General features: G+C 40.8%; 1 protein-coding gene across 2 annotated transcripts; it reads right to left on the bottom strand.

Annotated features, from left to right (window-relative positions):
* Positions 1 to 1,822: 1,822 nt before the first annotated feature.
* eif2s3 (eukaryotic translation initiation factor 2 subunit gamma) lies at positions 1,823 to 20,023 on the bottom strand. Of its 2 annotated transcripts, none has more exons than XM_033033158.1 (13): positions 19,955 to 20,023; positions 19,840 to 19,908; positions 17,178 to 17,241; positions 15,384 to 15,511; positions 14,785 to 14,906; positions 12,428 to 12,522; positions 10,901 to 11,059; positions 10,006 to 10,140; positions 8,634 to 8,728; positions 5,209 to 5,353; positions 2,910 to 3,079; positions 2,473 to 2,645; positions 1,823 to 2,171 (listed from the first exon to the last, which is right to left on the bottom strand). In XM_033033158.1, the coding sequence occupies exons 2-13, from the start codon at positions 19,906 to 19,908 to the stop codon at positions 2,108 to 2,110; spliced, it is 1,419 nt and encodes a 472-aa protein (XP_032889049.1). In that variant the 5' UTR covers positions 19,955 to 20,023; the 3' UTR covers positions 1,823 to 2,107. The 2 variants fall into 2 exon arrangements, with proteins under 2 accessions (XP_032889049.1, XP_032889050.1); XM_033033159.1 differs by having other exon boundaries at positions 19,840 to 19,916; positions 19,963 to 20,013.
* Between the last annotated feature and the right edge of the window lie 617 nt (positions 20,024 to 20,640).

Genomic DNA, 20,640 nt, shown 5'->3' with positions numbered 1-20,640 from the left:
CAGGCTCTTCAGAACCAACTTGTCTGTGTCGACCAAGGTGTCTCATTTACACTAGTCCCCCTGCCTGCGTTTTGGCCCATATCCCTCTAAACCTTTCCTATCTATGGATCTGTCCAAATGTCTTTTAAATGTTGTTATAGTACCTGCCTCAACCACCTCCTCTGGCAGCTTGTTCCATGTACCCACTGGCTTTCAGGTTAAAAAGTTGCCCCTCAGGTTCCTATTAAATCTTACCTCCATTCCTCATATTAAACCATCGTCCTCTGGTTCTTGATTCCCCTGCTCTGTGTAAAACACTCTGTGCATTCACCTTATCTACACGCATCATGATCTATACACCTCTATAAGATCATCCCTCATTCTCCTGCACTCCAAGGCATGAAGTCATAGCTTGACCAACCTCTCCCAATAGCTCAGACTCTCAAGTAACTCTTAAGCTAGAAAGAGTGCAGAGAAGATTTTGGTATTTGAGTGATGGAGTAGCAGCGGGAGATTTCAAATTAATGCTGGTTAGATTATTTGCATTGTTCATTAATCCAGTGTGTTAACAAGATCAACCACTGGAGGAAGCAAGCAGTTCACACAATAGAATATGTAAAGGATTTGCACACAGACGTCACCTGAGGGGGAAGGAGGAAGAGGAAAACTTTTTGTGTTCTCTCCGGTAAACTCTCCCTCCTGCTGCAACTCTCATACTTATAATGAGCATGAGACTGACATTCAAAAGTTAATCATGGCTGTTCTGTGCTGGAAACACATCCACAACATAAATCTTTCACATTGGAACCTTATAGACAACTGACAAAACAGATTTTCATCCCACTGGATTTCAATAAAAATCCCACACATTCAATGAAAATAGTCAGTAAATGATTCCTTAAGTGAATTTGCAGCTGGAACCTGTGTCCAGGTTGAAATCAGTTCATTGAATTCATGCAAGAAATATAAAATAATTGTAAGACTGACAGGCCTGGTATGCTGTAAAAATAGAAAAACACAGCATAGGAACAAGCCCTTCAGCCCACAATTTCTGAGCCGAGCATGATGCCAAGACCAAGCCTTATCTGCCTGCACATAATCCATATCCTTCATTCCGTACATATCCATGTGCTTATTCCAAAGTTTCTTAAATGCCAATATCACATCTCGTCCACCACCACATTCGGCAGTGCATTTCCCGCACTCACGACCCTCCTTATAAAAAAATACTTGCCCCGCACATCTCCTTTAAACTTTGCCCCTCTTGCATTAAAACTATGCCCTTTAGTATTTGATATTTCCATCCCGAGAAATAGTGTCTGCCTGTCTACCCGATCTATGCCTCTTGTAATTTTATATTATCTTATCAGGTATTTCCGCAACCTCCAGCGTTCCAGAGAAAACAATCCATGTCGGTCCAACCTCTACCTGTAACTAATATCCCCTAATCCTGGCAACATTCCAGTAAACCTTCTCTGCACCCTTTCCAAAGCCTGGACATCCTTCCTGTAATGGGCCAACCAGAACTGCACGCAATACTCCAAATATGGCCTAACCAAAGTCCTATTAGCTACATCATGACTTTTGAGGTCATCATGACTTTCAAGATGAGTGTGTAGAGGCAAGATTAAATAGATCGTATTGCTTTCTTAATCTGAATCTATCATTATTTATCCCCCCCCCCCCCCCCCCCACCCATCAATTTTTCTCTTGCATTACAATTTTTTTTAAATGCAGAATGTTCTGTTTGGAATAGGATTCCTGTCAATGCAGCCAGAATTTTTTTTAAATCTTAGGATATAATTGGAAGAAGAGTACTAAAGAGGACGAAAATACACAAATCTAAATGTCAAAACACTGTTTAATGTTTATTGTCAGTGTTCACAGATCTGACTGAATGGAACCTCATTCTCTCTGAACACAACTTATATTCAAATATAAATTAGACAATTTTCTTCACCAGGAGATATTTGAAAATTATTTTTTTTTAAGTCAGTTTTTCAAATTTACTGGCATGATACCAGAAGTTCTTTTAAACAATGTTTAAGTAGCATTCAACAGTATTTGGAAAATGGTGTGCACTTCCACAGTAGACTAGTCCTCTTCAATGATAATATGCTCTCCAGATTTAATCATCATCAATTGTTGGCTTTATCGTTACACCTCTTCTTATCTGGCCCCAACCGATTAAACTAAGTAAAATAAAAAGATGATTAGTTCTTATGAGTTGAGCAAAGCACATCTATTCAAATGAATATATCAGTGCATCAACAATCTACTCAATAATCTTGAGCTTGATTTTAGAGAACGAATACCGTTACTCTGAACGAATACTGTTACCACTGTTACTCTAAACATCTAACAGCATTTGCTCCCCTCAAAAACAAACTCATCATAGCTGACCTCACTTAGGAACTTTATTTCTAAAGATGTACAAAAGTAGATTTGCAAATCTCATGAAAAGATTTGTCATTTTTATACTTAGGGACTCACCGCCAATGTTTCTCTACTCTTCGGCTGAGAGCAATCTTTTCGCCAACTTCTGTACACACTGGATTTGTGAGCACGATCTTTCCCAAGTCAGCCTTTACTGCACTGACTCGTCCTCCAGTAGAAAGCGATCCTATATTTACCATCAACACCTCATTTTTGGATAGTTTTTGAACCTAAAATTGAAGACATTCGCATAAATACTCTTTTTTTTGTTCAACAAATACAATTACTAGTTGAATACACATTATGTAATAATTTCTACTTACATAAATGTTACTGAATACACAAGGGAAATTAAAATAACCGAACAAGGACTGCCTAAATCATTTGTCCAGTCAATAAAAAAGGACCAGCAGATTAATATATAACAAATTAAATTCCGCAAACTACATTTTTATGAATATTTATTTTCAACATGGACTATGTATTGAACTTACTTTTGCAGCTTTCTTATCACCTTCAGTACGCACACCCAGTAACCGCCTGAGAAGAAAGTACGAAATTTCCAGCTCTGTGAAGATTTCTGGGAGAGCTCCTACAGCACCAAGAACCTGTCCCACCATACGATCAGCACGGCAAAGAGTTGGGTCAATTTTTGTTCCAACACCTAAAACGGAAAAGTAACTTCAGCTGCTCTGGTAAGAGTATAAATAGTGTTTGAGATGGAAGACCAGAGTCTGGCTGAAATGTGGTGTTGGCTTGGGAGGCCAAAAGCATTCTTTGCCACCCTATTTACCTGATACAATGTTCAGAAGAATGTGCCCTCTGTTCTCCAACACACTCCTTGGGTCCTACTGTTCACTGTGAAGGTCCTGCTGTGGTGTGATTTCCCAATATGCAACACCTCACACTTATCTGAATTAAACTCCATTACCCACACATCGACCACTTGCCCAGATGATGAAGATTCTGCTGTAATTCTCTCTTCAACAGTCAATAATTTAATACAATGCTTTTTAATCCCAAAACCTTCAATGAATAGACTTTCAGTTTTTAGCTTTTATCCCCCATAAAATTTAATTCAACTTAATTAAAACCAGTCAAGAGACAAAACAATATTTTTTAATTAAAATAAATCTTCTGGTTAATCAACCAATAATTTGGGTTAATGTACAATATGTAAATACTAATATTCCTTTACTATGTAATATTTGAGAAGTTTTCCCTCATGCTACAATCAACAAAACCAAAGAGCTGCATTTTGGACATTTTTTATACGGGACTGGGACTGAGAGAGAGAAAAGCTGCGGTCAGTTTTAACAAGGGATGTCACAATCAGTGGGGTCCAAGATGGCCGCGGGACCTCGTGACCAGCCACAAAAGCGAAACCCCACAGCCCAGTCTCTGGGTTTCTGCAAAGTCACGGCCTGAACAATAGATGGATATTGGCCGTGCAGAAACCCCCGAAACCAGGTCGAAGTCCAGACACTGGGGCGCTGACATCAGCAGGCATCACAATGCCCCAAGCCGACCTACATAGTTAATCTCGTTGAGGGAGCACAATAGCCCATAGAAACCTACCTGGCCGGTGATGGGAAAACCAGTTAAACCCATCACCTCTTATCGAGAAACAAATTAACAGACCGTCTAGCCATCACCGGTACTCCCGGACATAATGCAGAACAAAGAGAGAGCTCGAAACCCATCTTGTAAGCAAAGAGATCCCGAGATCTGGCGGGAGATAGGACGGGTCAGGATTAGAATAACTGGCCACGATTTTTGGGTTTAAGAAAGGAAAAAGGAGGGAGACACGGAAGGAGTCACTGAACGAATCTGGAGACTTGCGGAGAGAGAGAGAGAGAGGACACAGGACAGCGCTTAAAAAGTACACGGTGTCTAGTGTGACACACACTCCGGCTGGAGTCCCCGCCACGTGGAAAGAAAAGGAAAGCGGTAGGACCCCTGGGCGAGGTGAACCCCCGGGACCACCCAAAAGACCGAGACGACCCTTCCACAGCCACCTAATCGGAGGAAGCAGCACGACCAGCCAGTAACCTCAGTAATCGCCCCATGGTGAGCATGTACCCCGATCCTGCACATCCTGGACATAGTTTAGTGTAGAGGGGAGGGGGAGGGGGTTATATTAACATGGGTGTAAGTGTAGATGTGCTGGCAAATTTTACGATGTGCCGTACGTTCCCCATCCCGCACTCGAGTATTGTATCGTAGTTATTGCGTCTATGATCCCGAAACAGGAACTGTAATTATGCATATGCCTTATAGAACTGTGTCAAAGTATTCATGTACCGTAGTCCCAACCGCTAAATAAAGGGTTTTTTCCCCCTTGTTTAAACCCTGGTCTTCAAATCTGGTCTGGTTGAATTTTCTGCACTATCAACGCTCCTGCAACTAAGTCCAGTGTCTAGAACCGTAGGGGGTGAGTGGGTCGAGCCACTCACAGGGAACCAGTGTGCGCGGCCTGGTCGAGGGACCAGAGCAAACCACAGGGACCTTAGGTCGGGCGAAAGCTCGACGTTGAAAACCCTTACAACTAAGTACACTGAGAAGTAAATGTGCATTAATCTACTCTCCTCCCTGTAGCATACTGTTCGCCAATCAGTATGTCTTGGTGCCATTGTGGAAAAATGCTCCAATTTGATTGGAGAGAGATGCATTCTACACCAGACTTAGGAGTCTTGTGGATAATATTCGCACAGCATACTAAAATGCACACTTTCAAATCTTAACAAAGAACATTAAAATTATAAATCTTCTAATGTAAAGGATTCCTCTTACCAATGAGGCCGCCAGGGGCTGCAAATTGGAGGTCATTGTGCTCTGCAAAAAGTGACACAATCTTGGAAAAGATGGGCTTGCACATCAGCTTCCCTTCATGGTCTTTTGACACAATACCTGGTCGAACCTCAAGTTCCTGTCCTACCTACAGCATGTAGGGAAATAAAATTGGGTCACAAATTATTATTACACACAGTAGGAAATCTGTTTTTGCAAGTTTATATGCATGAATATTATATCTGCCATATCTATTTGTCTCCTGTAGTGGCACAAAATCCTTAGTGGAATATACTTTGGTCATCCAAGCTGTAACTGAATTCTTATCTTAGGAACTCAGCTGAGTTCAAACCTGCCCATGTTCACTCAAGTCTCCCTTCTCCCCATCACACTTGTGCAGATGAAGCCAACCCTCCCTTACAGCTACAGCACAATAATGTCAGTTATAAAACTCTATACATGGCTCAGATCACCTAATATTGACAGAATTTATTTGGCAAAACAACTCATTGAAGAATGAATGAAATCTGAAAGACCAGCAACACCAACATGCAGCACCATCTCAAGTACTTTACTGGTGTAATATTAATGGGATACGAGCTTAGTTTTGGAGAGGATATTTGAAACCATCCTCCAGGATCAGGCAAGACAGCTACCGAGTGGATCCTGGCTGACTAAATATAATCTAATGACCAATGAATACTAAATTCCACAGATAAACTTTGGGAAAAGTCAGCTTCCAAAAATCACTGTTTACAACATCGACTAACGTTTGTTTCAGAAATATTCAAATGTTTTGCAGAGAGACACTGAAATATCTATGAAGACCATCTTCAAGAAACCTAGTTTAATCTGATTGGAAATGTACATGTTTTAAAAATCACTGCGGATGAGATGCAAACTACTCCCATTATGTGAACCAAATACATTAAACCCACAATAATATCTTGATATAGTGTTCTGGAAAATGAGATCTGTGCAGAAAAGATTCAAACGTGAACATCCTATGTGTTTCCAGAGATCCATTCTCGTACACTATTTTTGCAGTTCAAGTTTTAAAAAAAAGTCAAACAATTATGCCAATGACCCTGAGATTGTTCTTGGTGGCAAGTACAGAAATTATTTGATTTATAATCAATTTACAATTTTTTGCTAGAATACCACTGATTCTTTGGTTTAGTGTTTTGATTGGCAAAGCTACTTTTTGGAACATCCCTCTGTGCTCAGGAATAGACCTAAATACCCACAATTCATTTTGAGTTTACAAGGCAACACATTTTCTATGAACACCTGCCTCCCTTTTGTAAATCAAGGAATTACCGTAAAGGTCAGCTGGTGTTAACCACAGCAATTCCTTGATTTATGAACTTCATGGTTTTCATGAACGTGTCAATTTGTATTTAATAGAAGCCAATCTCTATTTGAGGGAAATATGCCCTCCAGGGATCGCTAGTGCCTGTTAACGGAAAAGTAACAGCATGAATCAACTAATCAAATTAAAGAATCTTCAGACACACAGCGACCAAAGCAGGAAATCAAACAACATAAATGATGATTAGATTAAATAATTTCCAGGAATAGAAATGTGCCTGGATAAATACAGCTGGGCTGAAGACAGAAAAAAAATTTCAACATTAGTTTTCAGAATGTGAATACCTGTAAAAATTATATTGAAAGCAAGGGTTCATTCAGCTTTAATTATTAAAAAAAAGATTTATGGCAGTTTGTTTAGAGATGCAGCATGGAAACGGGCACTTTGGCCCACCGAGTCCGTGCCAGCCAACGATCCCTGTACACCAACACTATCCTACACACACTAGGGACAACTTACAATTATATCAAACCAAATAGCTTGCATGTACATCTTTGGAGGAAACCGGAGCTCCTGGAGAAAACCCACACATGTCACGGGGAGAACGTACAAACTCTGTACAGAGAGCACCCGTAGTCAGGATCAAATCCAGGTCTCTGGAGTTGTAAGGCAGCAACTCTACCATTGCACAACCCTGCCGTGACTGATAAGATTTTTTTTTTTTTAATGTTGAACAAGGAGGCAAGCTCAAACTTAATGTTATTTTAGTCATTTCAATGCCATGTTTTTCAGAAAGGAATACCACAGTGCGCCATGGTTGCCCAGAACATCTCTGACACTAAACTCTGGATTTCCACAAATAACTGCACATACATGAATAACACCATTCGTTTGTAATAAAAACACTGATGGCCTCGCCTTTATTATTACAGAAAAAATTCTGTGTGGGTAACTTTCTGAAACTTATAATTAACAACCTGAAAATGTAATGCTGCTAAAGACAGCTGCCACTGACTAAAAGGACATAGGGAATATCAAGCAATTTCCAATTGGGGATTTGAAAAAAATCAGTGTACTGATAAAATAAGGTCACCTCTGCTGTGAACTATATATTTTTAATGCAACACTGGATATTAAATGAAAGCCATGTAATTTCCAAAGACTTCAAGGAATGTGATGACTGCCACACCATTTGGAGCAGCTAGAGAGGTGCCAACCAGAAATGTTGCGTCCATTTCCCCTCTCCACAGATGCTGCCTGGCCTGCTGAGTGATCCCAGCACTTTGTTTGCTCAAGCGATACAGCTGTTGGAGAACTCTTGTGGGCTTTACTCGGATACAAGACTTTCACATGGAAAATTTATACCCGTTTGATTTTACTAATATTTAGCTTGCTCTCCAAAATTGCTTAACTTAAAAAAACACAACTTTGATTTGCATTGATGTGCTTGCATTGCTAAGGGAGATGAAACTGCATTGGGAGATGGAACTAACACAGGGTACTGAGCTTCTGGGACGTGTCAATGCAGTGGCTGACCACCGTGTACATGTCTTCAACTTGGTGTTGGAATGGTCAAGTATTTGATCATGACCCAGCAGCTTAGGGACATGTCTACACATCATTCATTCTTACTCATCCGTTCCACTTATTCACAAAATATACTAAATGGATTTGGCAAAAACATTAATGCAAATCAAGGCATTGCATTTTTTTTTTAATTAGGCAATTTGTGAACAAACTATATATTAAAATAAAAGCAGGCATCTTACTGACATTTATGCTAACTCTATTGTTTAGCATAATGTACTTTAACTAAAACAATGGGCAGCTAATTCAAGGCTGCAAATGGTCTGGAAACTAGCGTAGAACTAGGAACTCGCCACTGCCACCAGCAGGAATGCATTGATATTACAAATGTCTGAAAGCACACAAGTTTATAAGTGGAAAAAATAAATAAATTTTAGTCCAGTCACCAGTTACAAAGATTATATTGCAAGATCAAACAAAATGTTTTCTTCCACAACACTGCTTGGCTATTCAAGCTTTAAAAATCTGTCTCATGACATCACAACACCGCCACTCACCCAACATGTTTATTTTGAATAACAGTTTATACCTTTAGCACTCCTTTCAGAATGCTGCCACCAGCTACACCACCTTTTAGATCATCTACTTCACAACCAGGCTTGTTAACATCAAAGGATCGAATAACTGGAGAGAGAAATAGAAAAGTGTAAAAACAAATTTGCAATTTTGTTCAGCACTGACTCTTGCCCCAGGATTAAGGAGAAAGTTTTCAACTATTCCCAATGAAAATTCACATTAAGATGGTGGATATATCCAACCACTTACACCTATGGAATGTCTTTTATAAAATGTTCCAAAGATAAGCTATGAGAAAATGAACAAGGGAGAGGTAGCGGAATGAAAAAGGTGTGATGATGAATGAGCCATATGCCAAAAAAAAAAAAGAGGCCATGTGCTGGAGTTGCCAATTTTAGACACAAAGTCTTTAATTGGATGAAAATCTATTGATCATGAACATGTGCTTTCTTTCTCAGAGCCCCCACAGACCAGAAAATGAGAGAATTCCAAAGACCAGGAACCCACACAGAATACCCCCGCCCAGAGTGGAAGGAGTCAGAGGAACCAAAAGCAGACCAGCTGCGGGAGGGTGTAGACCACAGGATTATATCTTTTAGATAACTGCTGGATGACTCGATCCTAAATCCTGAGGATATCCTGTCCTACTGGCAGGACAGACCCAAACTGCAATTCCATTACCCAAAGTTTCTGTGCATGTGCCTTCAGCAGAAGAACTGTAGTAGCTTAGGGTGGTAGATTCACGACTATCTTCTCAAGGGCAATTAGAGATGGGCAATAAATGCCAACGTTAGCAAAACCCAAATTCTGGAAGTGCATGAATGAAATAATACAAATGAAGGCCCTAGCAGGCACAAAAGCCTTCACTGAATGACACATGCACCAAAGACGAGCATTGAATTTTTAGCCATTAACATAAAAACAAGTACAATTAATGTTTTCTATTTTACTGCGGCTGGGATCACAGCCTATCTTGTTTCCATTCATTAACCTTCAGTGAATGGTGGTCATCAAGATTCATCACTGGCAGAAAGCCTGGCTACTCTTATTTTCGTCTTTCCTCGTCCAGTAATGTCCTGACCAACTAGAAAATCCCAATTGCCAATCCATTTGAAATCAGTTTGCTCAACATATTTAGAGGATCGTATGTATCCATTGCAAGTTAACATTTTGTGAGGAGTGTTTCCAGCAGAAATACCCACATTCCTGGAAGTGCAGCATTTATGGGACATTTCAGAGCAAGGAAACCAATTATCAAACAATGAGTTAACCAACATTGGAAAACAATATCATGCGTTTACTTGTTGGTGCAAAAGTGTGTGCAGGATCCAAATACATTCACAAACAAGTAATGTTATAAAGGATAAGTAAAGCAAAATGCTTACCAATTAACCTAGGTTCAGATATAAAGTCTCGGATGGGAACTGGAATTTTCTTTACAATATACTCGCAAACCACTTCAATGTTATATTTCAATTGTGCTGAGATTGGAATGATTGGCGCCCCTTCTGCCACTGTACCTGCATATCATCACAGAAAAGAGACACTAGTTTATTGATGGAAAGACAAGAAACTGCAAATGCTGGAATCTTGAGCAAACTAAAGTGCTGGATATATTCAGCAAGTTGCGCAGTGGATGCTGCCTGGCCTCTTGTGTTTTTGCACTAGATTACTGATCGATGTTCATGTGAGCAAGCTGAGAAGACTTTATTAGGTTACAAAAATGGAAGATATGTTGAACCTTTGGAAAGCATTAGTCTGGCCTCTGCTTAAATATTGTGTTGAATTCTGGGCTCACTCTTCAGGATGTATGCTTTGGACAATGTGCAAAAATAGAGACTTAGCATTACGGTACCAGGAATTTCACAAAGAGACTGAAAAAATTGGGAGTCCTCTCTAGAGAAGCTCATGGAAATAGAATGGATGTTCAATGTTTTTTCACACGGTGAATAAAAAGAAACCACTTCCAGAAAGATTAATAACCAGAACACACAGATTGAAGACAACACGAATCAGAGATGATACTGAATTATTAGGATCTGGAATGCACCCAATAACAATATTCACAAGGAAACTGAATACATAATTTGAAAATTGACAAGTTACAAAGGGAACATTTGGGAACGATTAGTCTATAGTGATGAATTAAATTGTTCTACCACAGACCTGGCATCGACAAGATGAGCCAAATGCTTTCCATCTGTTTTATACCCTTAAAAACATCTATGAACATTTATTAATAAAATTCAAGTAAAAAAGCTTCACTTAAGGGCAACCTACCTTGAACAAAGGCAAGTATCTGCTCGTACTGTTCCTTTGCTTGACTTTCCTTTACGAGGTCAATCTTGTTTTGCAGAATCAGAATGTGTTTCAGTTTCATGATTTCAATAGCAGCCAGATGTTCTGAAGTCTGAGGCTGAGGACAAGATTCATTGCCGGCTGGAGAATAAAGGCATTAAAAAAACCATGAATGTTTATGATATCAAGCACTCAAATATTGTTTTATATTTCTACAATAGCATTTGATTAAAATTTTAAACTTAAGGAGGGAAACACTTGGGGTGGTGGTCAGGTAAGTAACACCAGACAGGTGTAGTGGTCAAGTAAAACACACATTGTACACATGCCAGAAAATAGTACAAGATGCCTGAATTATCCAACTGCAAACATGATTCAAAGGGGTCAACTAACTCTCTTTTTGTGTAGGAAAGAACTGCAGATGCTGGTTTAAATCGAAGGTAGACACAAAATGCTGGAGTAACTCAGCGGGTCAGGCAACATCTCCGGAGAGAAGGAATGGGGTTGAGACCTTACTTCAGACTCTCTAATAGTTCTGGTTAGGTCATCACTGCAGCTGAGACTGATCATTTATTGCCCACCCTGCACAACTATATGTGTAATACATGATGTTGAACCATTATATTTATTTTAGCCAGTAATGGCAATGCCAGCCCTACTAGCACTTTTGTGCTGACTAATTGGATAACTGAAAATAGACCTGAATGATCTTGGAATTTTCCATCGCTGGCAGGATTTTGCATCATATAGCCAAAGTATTTACTCATGTGAAAAACTCATAAAATATAGCAGAGGAATTATTTGCCAACTGCACAAAATAGAATCTGGCCCTGTATGGATAGTCATCTTTAGAAATCTTGCAACCAAGTAATTAACCATCTTAAAATAATATTTTGAATGTCCGTCTCTCAAGCGAAAAGTCAACTCAGCTGAGCAAATCACCTCAAAGGAGGGTTTAAGGTTTATCATTGTTACGTGTACAGATATACAGCGAAAAGCTTTGTTTTACAGGCAGTCTAAACAGATCATATAATACACTTCATAAATACAATCAATCCAAATCTGAGTACTCTAGGTAAAGCAGAAAGGAAGATAAAGTGGGTTTCAGCAGCACACCATGATCTATCCATCCACTGCCAATAATTCATAGATGAAACACAATGGTGTAGGATTTTAGTGGCAAATGTTCACATGTAATTTAAGGCACCATTCATGGATTGCTTAATTCACAAGAAACGTGCAAATCTGTATTCAGAGTTGAGGACTGAAAAATAGTCACATAAACAAGAACATTCTGACGTAATAAAAAAATGTCGCAGAAATACTCAGCAGCTCAGACACCATTCTGTTCTGAAGAAGGACCTGAATTGTTCTGTCTTTCTGTCCACAGAATGCTGCCTGACCTGCTGAGTACTTCCAGATGTTTTCATTTCAGGTTTCCAACATCTGCAGCTTTTTGATCTTCAACATTGTAATGCAAGCGTGCACCCACTGTTAATCACCAATTACCTATTAGTAGCAAAGCCGCATCCATGACAGCAGCTCCGTTCAACATAGTAGCCATCAAAATGTCATGCCCAGGACAATCCACAAAAGAAACATGCCTATACACAAAGGGAAACAAAACAACACCCTAACTTAGGATACATTTTCCTCTTTTCTCCTCTCGAACACTACAAATAAATACAGGTCCACCACTGATTTTCTGGTAATTAGTGATCCGGTTACCTCCATTAATCTGGACTAAATTACAAGAGCGCACATGAAATACCACCCTGAAAATGTGGAGCCCAGGCCAGGTGAAGCGGCCAATCTCACCCTCAAGTGGATGTCCCCGCCAATCGGCAGGTCAAATTTTCACCCTGCAGCTGCGGCTCTGAAACTTGGGTTCCGCCAAAGCAGACTTCCATGGCCGATCAGCAGGACTCTGGAAATCCAGCCCGGCTGAATAAAAATCTGTTCACATAGCCAAATTTTGCAGCCGACTTTTTCAGTCCCCCAAGCCACGACCTCTGTTGGTCCAGCAAAACAGATAATAAGGTAAGGCTCTGGAACCAAGGCTGCTGGAAAAATCAGTGGTGGACCTGTACTCTATTACACATTAATGTTTTAATCACTAACAAGAGTAAAACAGATTTACAAAAATGTTCTACGTTATAAAAAGTATCATGTAGTGATTACAGTTCAGAAGTACTCTAACGCCCACTTAAGTCATAAAAAGGCACTTTACAGAAACAGATGAAAGTCTAATAAGACAATCTAACATTTTGCTATGGTTTTCAAAATGTGATTCCTCAATTTAATCACTACTGCTCAGCTGGATACAAGTTCCAAATGTTAATCAATGATAAATGTGGTGAATTTTAACTGAGCACTGGACAAGTTGAAATTACAAGTAGTTCTACGTTCTTTTCCAAACAAAATGAAAATGTTGCATTTGCACGTCTTTAAGTGAAGAGAAATTATCCAAGGAATTACATAGTGTTATTATCAGTCAACAATTGAGATGTGAAAATTGAGATATAGATCTAAACTGCTGCACAAAATGTAGGGACTTTAAGAAGATTAAAAATGGGTAGAAGAAAAAAACATTTTTTTCTGGAGGGTGAGGGAAGGAGAGGGGACTGGAGAACAGTAGCAACAGGAAAAGAACAGAAAAACTTCAAACAGAAACTTGGATGCTTGAGGCCACAATTGGCAATGATAGGGTGAAGACACAGGAATGCTTAAGAAGTTAGAGCACATGAAATACAACACATTCTACTTTGGGTGATAGTGGAGATTTTGTGTGAAGGCCGTAACACACCTGGTGGAGACTGAGACAAGACAGACAGAAAATTTAAAATAGCTGACATTTTAAAATAAGGGCAATGGAAGTCTATATAGTCCAGTCTTGATGGATGAGCAGGACTGGATGTATCTAATGGCAGAGAATCTTTACCATAAATGAAATTCTGGGCTATTTCAAAAAATCATCCACCCTTCTGTCTAAGCTCTATCACTGGTGACCTTCTAGTATTTATACAATATCTTTACTATTTTTCAGTCAAATTTGCTTCCATCAAAATTTAATGTTTCTATTCTCCAGATTGTATTGTAGCTGGGTAAAAACTGTTTTCTCCTGTCATTTCATGTACATTATTTTTGGAGACAATGTTTTAACAAAGTCAGCACCCAAGGACATAGAATGATTTACAATTTTACATAGACATCAATGGACATCTGATCCATTAGGAATGCAAATATAGCACTTGGTGAGTAAATCATCTTTTATCTCCCTTTTAAGATGGGCATTGAACAGAAAAATAATATTTAGAGTTCAATATTGATTTTTGATAAATAATTCACATTGGCAGCACAGTGGCGGAACGGTGGAATTGCTGCCTTACAGTGCCAGACGGGTTGGATTCTGACTACGAGCACCAACAGTATAGAGTTTGTACGTTCTCCCTGTGACTGTGTGGGTTTTCTCCGAGTGCTCCGGTTTCTTGCCACACTCCAAAGACGTACAGGTTTGTAGGTTAAACGACTTCGGTAAAAAGTAAATTGTCCCTAGTTGGCAGGACAGCACTGGTGTACGGGGGCGATTGTTGGTCGGCGTGGATTCAGTGGGCCAAAGGGCCTGTTTCCACGCTGTACCTCTAAAGTCTAAATTCATGAACATTTCAAAGCCAATTTCAATATTACAACACAAATAATTTATCATTAACCACACAGCCTAAACAAATTGGAAATTAGTATGGGATGGCTCAGAGAATAGTGTTAACTAGCAAAAAGAGGCACTTATGTTTAACAATGTCGGCATTGCCGTTGTCTGGACAAATCGTAACAATGGAAAACATAACAATGATTTGGACTACACCAACCTGATTAGCTTGAAATTCCCTTTGACGCCAGGAATATCTGACGGGAACTCATCTGGTGTGCCGCTACCACATGATCTGTAACAATCGGGCCTTGGACAACCGGGGTCATCTAATTTGTAAACCTAAATAAATTACAAGTAATTATAGAAAACATTTGTTTCTCGTACAAAATGTTTAGAAGGTAACAACTAGCTTTGACCACCTTAAAATGAGCTCACGCCATTTAGGTCAGTATACTGGCCTTCAGTTACAAGCTATCATAAATATTAAATGCTTGTAGCAGTAAGACTACATACAGTTCATTAATTTGTTTTCCATCAAGTACACTCACCATGAATGGAAAACGCAGTTCAAAGATGGGCACCTTTTGACACACAGCTTAGTCTATTTTCTCAAGGACTCAATGCAGAACCAAATGAAAAAAAAATGCACTTTTGGTAATTGTTTATAGCTTTAGTTTATAGCTTTAACAATGAAACGCTGCAAAAATTGCTTAACAATCTCGACAATATTACATGGATGTAGAGCATAAATGTAATAAAAATATCCATAGAAGATAAAATAAAGAAACAGAACAGAATGGGCTAGAAGTGTTCAACCTTAGCATTGGCATATCCCAGCTTGATTGTGATGTTTCTTTCCAGCTCATTTTTAAATCGGACCGTCTGGACACCAGAGATAGCTTTAACTACTGTAGATTTTCCATGGGCTACGTGACCAATTGTGCCTGAGAAAAAAAAACATTTGCTTGGAACACAAATTAAACTACATGACCTATTGCACGCATGCATTCAAAATCTGAGCTTAATCCTGATAGTTTTAAAAATCCAAATAATTTTTATGATTAACAGCTAAACATGAAACCCAGCAGTGTGGTCATTTTCCCAAGCTTATTGTACCGTATTTACAAGTTACTAAATTTCATGTGCTCTATATTATAATGTTGATTCACGATTTCAAACCTTACCCTAGAAGATCTAATTGCAATTAAGTTTATCTTTTATTAAGAGACTGGGTAAGACATTTTTAATTTTGAGTTTGAAGAAGAGTCCTGACCCAAAACTTCACTTATCCATGTTCTCCAAAGATGCTGCCTGACTTGCTGAGTTAGACCTGCACTTTGAGTCCTTTTGTATAAACCAGCATCTATCTGTGGTTCCTCAATTCTTCTTTTAAACTATTATCTTTCTTTACCTTTCAATTTAGTTATAAGATAACACAGTCTGGTAGAGAACAAAGGAATCTGAAAGCAATGTCCTTGCTGCACATTAATGAAAATGCATTTCGCTACTGTAAAGCTTCCCGGGGCATTACAGGTCTATCACCGATTTTCCAGCATCCTTGGTTCTAGAGCCATGCCATATTATCTGCTTTGCCGGACCAACAGAGGTCACGGCCCCATGTGAGGGTGGGGGCGAAGAACCGTCCAGCAAAGTTATCCTCTGGTCAGCTATGGATCGATTTGACCAGCCGCGGAAGTCCTGATGAGGTGGACATCGGGCACCTCATCTGGTCTGGGTGCCACATTTTCAGGGGAACGTCCAGGCGGGGGGGGGTGGGGGGTGGGGGTTGAAGGCTCTTGTAATTTCAAGCACGCTCTTATAATTTAGTCCAGATTAAAGGAGGAGCTAGACAACCAGTTTCCAGAAAATCAGTGGTGGACCTTCACAAATATCACAATATTTACAACTTTTTGATTTTGAAGCTATGCCATTTCCTTCCACCTGGTCACATTAACTCTGAAATTTTACTGTTATTCAGCTGTGACACCAACCAGGTAACTCCCAGTCAACCAGAATATGCATTAATACACATTGTCAATTGTGCCACATTTTTAGCTAACTCGAGGAACCAGATCCAAATTAGTAGCCAGCTCAAGTCTCAGCTAGACACAAAATGCTGGAGTAACTCAGCGGGTCAGATAGCATCTCTGGAGAGAAGCTGCCTGACCCGCTTAGTTACTTTTTGTGTTACTTTTCGATTTAAACCAGGATCTGCAGTTCTTTCCTACACATCAAGTCCCAGCTATCCAGTATTGATGGGCAGAGATTTGCCCATGCATAACACTGCAATACAGTGGAGGCGAGTGGTACAAATTATTGCATGTGTGACACGTGAGTTTATAGATTAATTGTCTCTTTGTAAAATTGCCCCTTGAGTGTAGGAAGTGAATGAAAAAATAGGATAACATAGAACTAGTGTGAACAGGTGATTGATAGTCAGAAGGACTCAGTGGGCCAAAGGGCCTGTTTCCATGCTGTATCGTTAAAATAAAACCAAATTTGCTAATATTGTAATCTTAATAGATATAAATTGTTCACTATAATTATCAAAAAAATACATGTTAACACTGAAAATGAGCATTCACTCAAACCTAAGCTTTAATAACTCACCGATGTTGATGGTGGCTTGCCGACTAATGATTTCTGGAGAAAGTGGTGTTAACTTGGTCACATCCTGGAAAACACAAGCACCAAATTAAAACCATGGAATATTGTATAATTCAAATTTTTTCAGCACTAGATATACAGTAAACATACTTCGTACCATTAATTTCCTTTCATTTGTTATTCACACCAATCCTCTCATAGTATAAAGATAAATTTGCAGTAAATATCAATTTGCCACCATGCTTGACCTGCCAAAATTAGTGAAATGGTAGCGATAACTGCTGCCTCCCTTTGTCCTTATCAGAGAAAACCTGAACAAAATTGCAATGCTAATATGAAATTAAAATGTTATTGCAAGATAGGGCAGCACTTCCAGGATGGGAAGAACTGGCAAGTGGTTCGAAACTCTGGTGCAAACTCTGCTCCCAAACTCCCATAATTTGCCTCAGTTTGACATACTTTCATTTTCCTCTCCAACCTGCTTCATCTGCAGTTCCTATTTTAAACTTTAAAGATACAATGTGGAAACAAACCCTTCGGCCCACCAAATCCGCCCCGGCCAGCAATCACCCCTGTGCACTAGCATAATCCTACGCACCAGGGACAGTTCACTATTTTTACCAAAGCCAATTAACCTACAAACCTGCATAATTTTGGAATGCGAGAGGAAACCAGAGCACCCAGAGAAAACCCACACGGTCACAGGGAGAATGTACAAGCTCCATACAGATAGCACCCGTAGTCAGGATCGAATCAGGGTCACTGGCGCTGTAAGGCAGCAAATCTACCGCTGTGCCGCCCTAATTGCTCCTTCATGAAGCAATGGGAACTGTATCATAAAGGTGTCAGAGTTTGAAATTTGAGCTGAAGATCACCAGCAAAGTTGTCTGTCAAGGCATGGGAAGATTTACAAGCAAAAGTTGTTTATTTTGTAATTATCACTTTATGACTTGTTGTTTGGCACTTGCTTTATGTGTAAAATGCAATTCCTGATGGAAGACCTAGAATACCAGCTGCAGGAACCAGGCCTAGGATACAAGCACACCGGCTCTAACCTAATGCAAGGTCTGAAAAACAAGGTGGCGTGCCTTAATGACTACCAAAGATACTAGAGCTCCTCTAGTATCTTTGATCACTACCACCCGGTCATTGGGAAGTGCTTGAAGAGGTTGGTAATGGTGCACATCAATCCCAGCCTCCCACTGCAATTTTACCACCATTGCAAGATCCAAGGCAGACACCATCACTCTGGACTATACATGTATCTGGATAAGATTCCTATGTCAGATCCTTGTTTAGAACTATAGCCCCACCTTCAACACCATAATTCCAAGCAAACTAATCTCCAAATTCCTGGACCTAGGACATCATTCCCCCGGGTACTGGATCCTTGAGACCCTGATCCAACCTGTGGACTGTAATCAGTAAGGATAAGTGACAATACAGTTTCCGTGATAATTCACAACTCTGGTGTCCCACAAGGCTGTTTTCTCAGCTCCTTAAATACTTCCTATACACTCACAACTGTGCAATCAAATTTTGCTCTAACTCAATTTACCCCTTTTCCAGTTGGAACTACTGTAGTGAGCTGGATCTCAAACAATACCAAGTTGGAGTACAGGAAGGAGTTAGCTTGGGAGCATGGTGCCCACCTCTCCCTCAATATCAGCAAAATTAAGAAGATAGTAATCGACCAATCTATATCAATGGAGCTAAAGTGGAACTGGTCAAAAGCTTCAAGTTCCTTTGTGTAAGTTTAGTTTAGAGATACAGCGTGGAAACAAGCCCTTCGGCCCACTGACTCCTCGCTGACCGGCGATCCACACACACTTACACTATCCCACACACACAAGCGACAATTTTACAATTATACCAAGCCAATTAGCGTACAAAGCTGTATATCTTTGGAGTGTGGGAGTAAACCAGATATCCCGGAGAAAACCCACGCGGTCACGAGGAGAACGTACAAACTCCAATAAGACAGCACTCGTGTCAGTATCGAACCAGGGTCTCCGGTGCTGTAAGCAACAACTCTACCGCTGCACCACCCCCAATACCCATATTATATTACCCCGAATATTACCCATTTTTTCCACAGCTGTAATATTCTGTCCTGTGCTGTTTATTTTTCTTTTTGCGCTAGGAAATGTACTCATCATGCATGGTATAATTTAACTGGATAACAGGCAAACCAGTTTTCACTGTATCTCGGTACACGAGACGGTAATAAACCAAGACCAATATCCCGGGCTCCAGACGAATACAAGACCGGGAGACCGACCCTCACATGGGTGGGTGGGTGGGCGTGGGCAGCCAAAGCAAGGCAGAGGACACCGGCCCTCACATACAGAGGGGGCAAGGCCGGGGCACCGGGCCTCGCATTCAGGGCCCAACTCAAAGTAAGGCCCGGGACAGCGGCCTCGCATCCCGGCCTCTCCCAGGCCCGACACCGGCTCCAGGTAGATGCAAGGCCCCGGTCAGCGGCCCCCAAACCCGGGACACCGGCCCCACATGTCGGCCTCCATCCAGGCCGATCCAAAGCCCGGGACTCCGGCTCCGACACGCCGGGCCCAAGCTCCTAACCCCGGGACAGCGGCCACACATCCCGGGCTCCAGGCCCAAGACCGGCGGCTGTCGCTGCTCCCCGCTCCGCGGCTGCACTGACCAGGGAGTTGAGGTCCTGCTTGGCCAGGTGCGGCTGCCCCACGGTCACTCCGGCATCGTCGCCCGTCATCTCCAGCAAAGATCTTATAGCAGAGCTCTGCTACAGGATCTTTGATCTCCAGCTCGATCCCCGCCGCAGGCAGCAACCTCGCCTCACCGCGATGATGCAACCCTCCCTCCCTCACCGGCACCAGCGGCAGCGCCCTCGCCAGGCCCGGAGAAGATCGTCCGCACCCGGTGGAGAGTGAAGGGTATAGAGTGGAGAGAAGAGGGCATAGAGTGGAGAATATAGGGTGGAGGGTATAGTGTGGAGAATATAGGGTGGAAGGTATAGGGTGCAGGGCCGGTGCTAGGAATTGCGGGGCCCAATTAGAAAACTGATGGCGGGGCCCCTACTCTAGAAAAGTAAAAATTTATGTATGTTTATATTTCGTGTAGTTTCGGGAATTTTAAGGCAAGCTGGTTGGTGATTGGATGCAACCCCCCTAGAGACAGCGTTTGATTGGCCGCCAAATAAATTTGTCAAATCTGTAACAAAAATCGCTGGTCGGTGCGAACTCAGTGGACTATCTGGTTGTATCTCCAAACTAATCTGGTTGTATCTCCAAACTAATCTGGTTGTATCAACCAGACTATCTGGTGGTATCTCCAAACTAAACAGTATAACATGCAGGTACATTCATTTAAAATTAAATTCAGTGATTATTTCACATGATTTCTCACTGTGTAAAGCTCAATATCTGACCAATTTCTGTTTAACACGTTTGGTCTGCCGTGAGCATTTTTCGTTGCATCTCGTTGC

This window comes from Amblyraja radiata, chromosome 14 (genome assembly GCF_010909765.2).
Source record: "Amblyraja radiata isolate CabotCenter1 chromosome 14, sAmbRad1.1.pri, whole genome shotgun sequence".
Taxonomy (NCBI): Eukaryota; Metazoa; Chordata; class Chondrichthyes; order Rajiformes; family Rajidae; genus Amblyraja; species Amblyraja radiata.
This window is presented reverse-complemented; position numbering and strand designations above follow the sequence as displayed.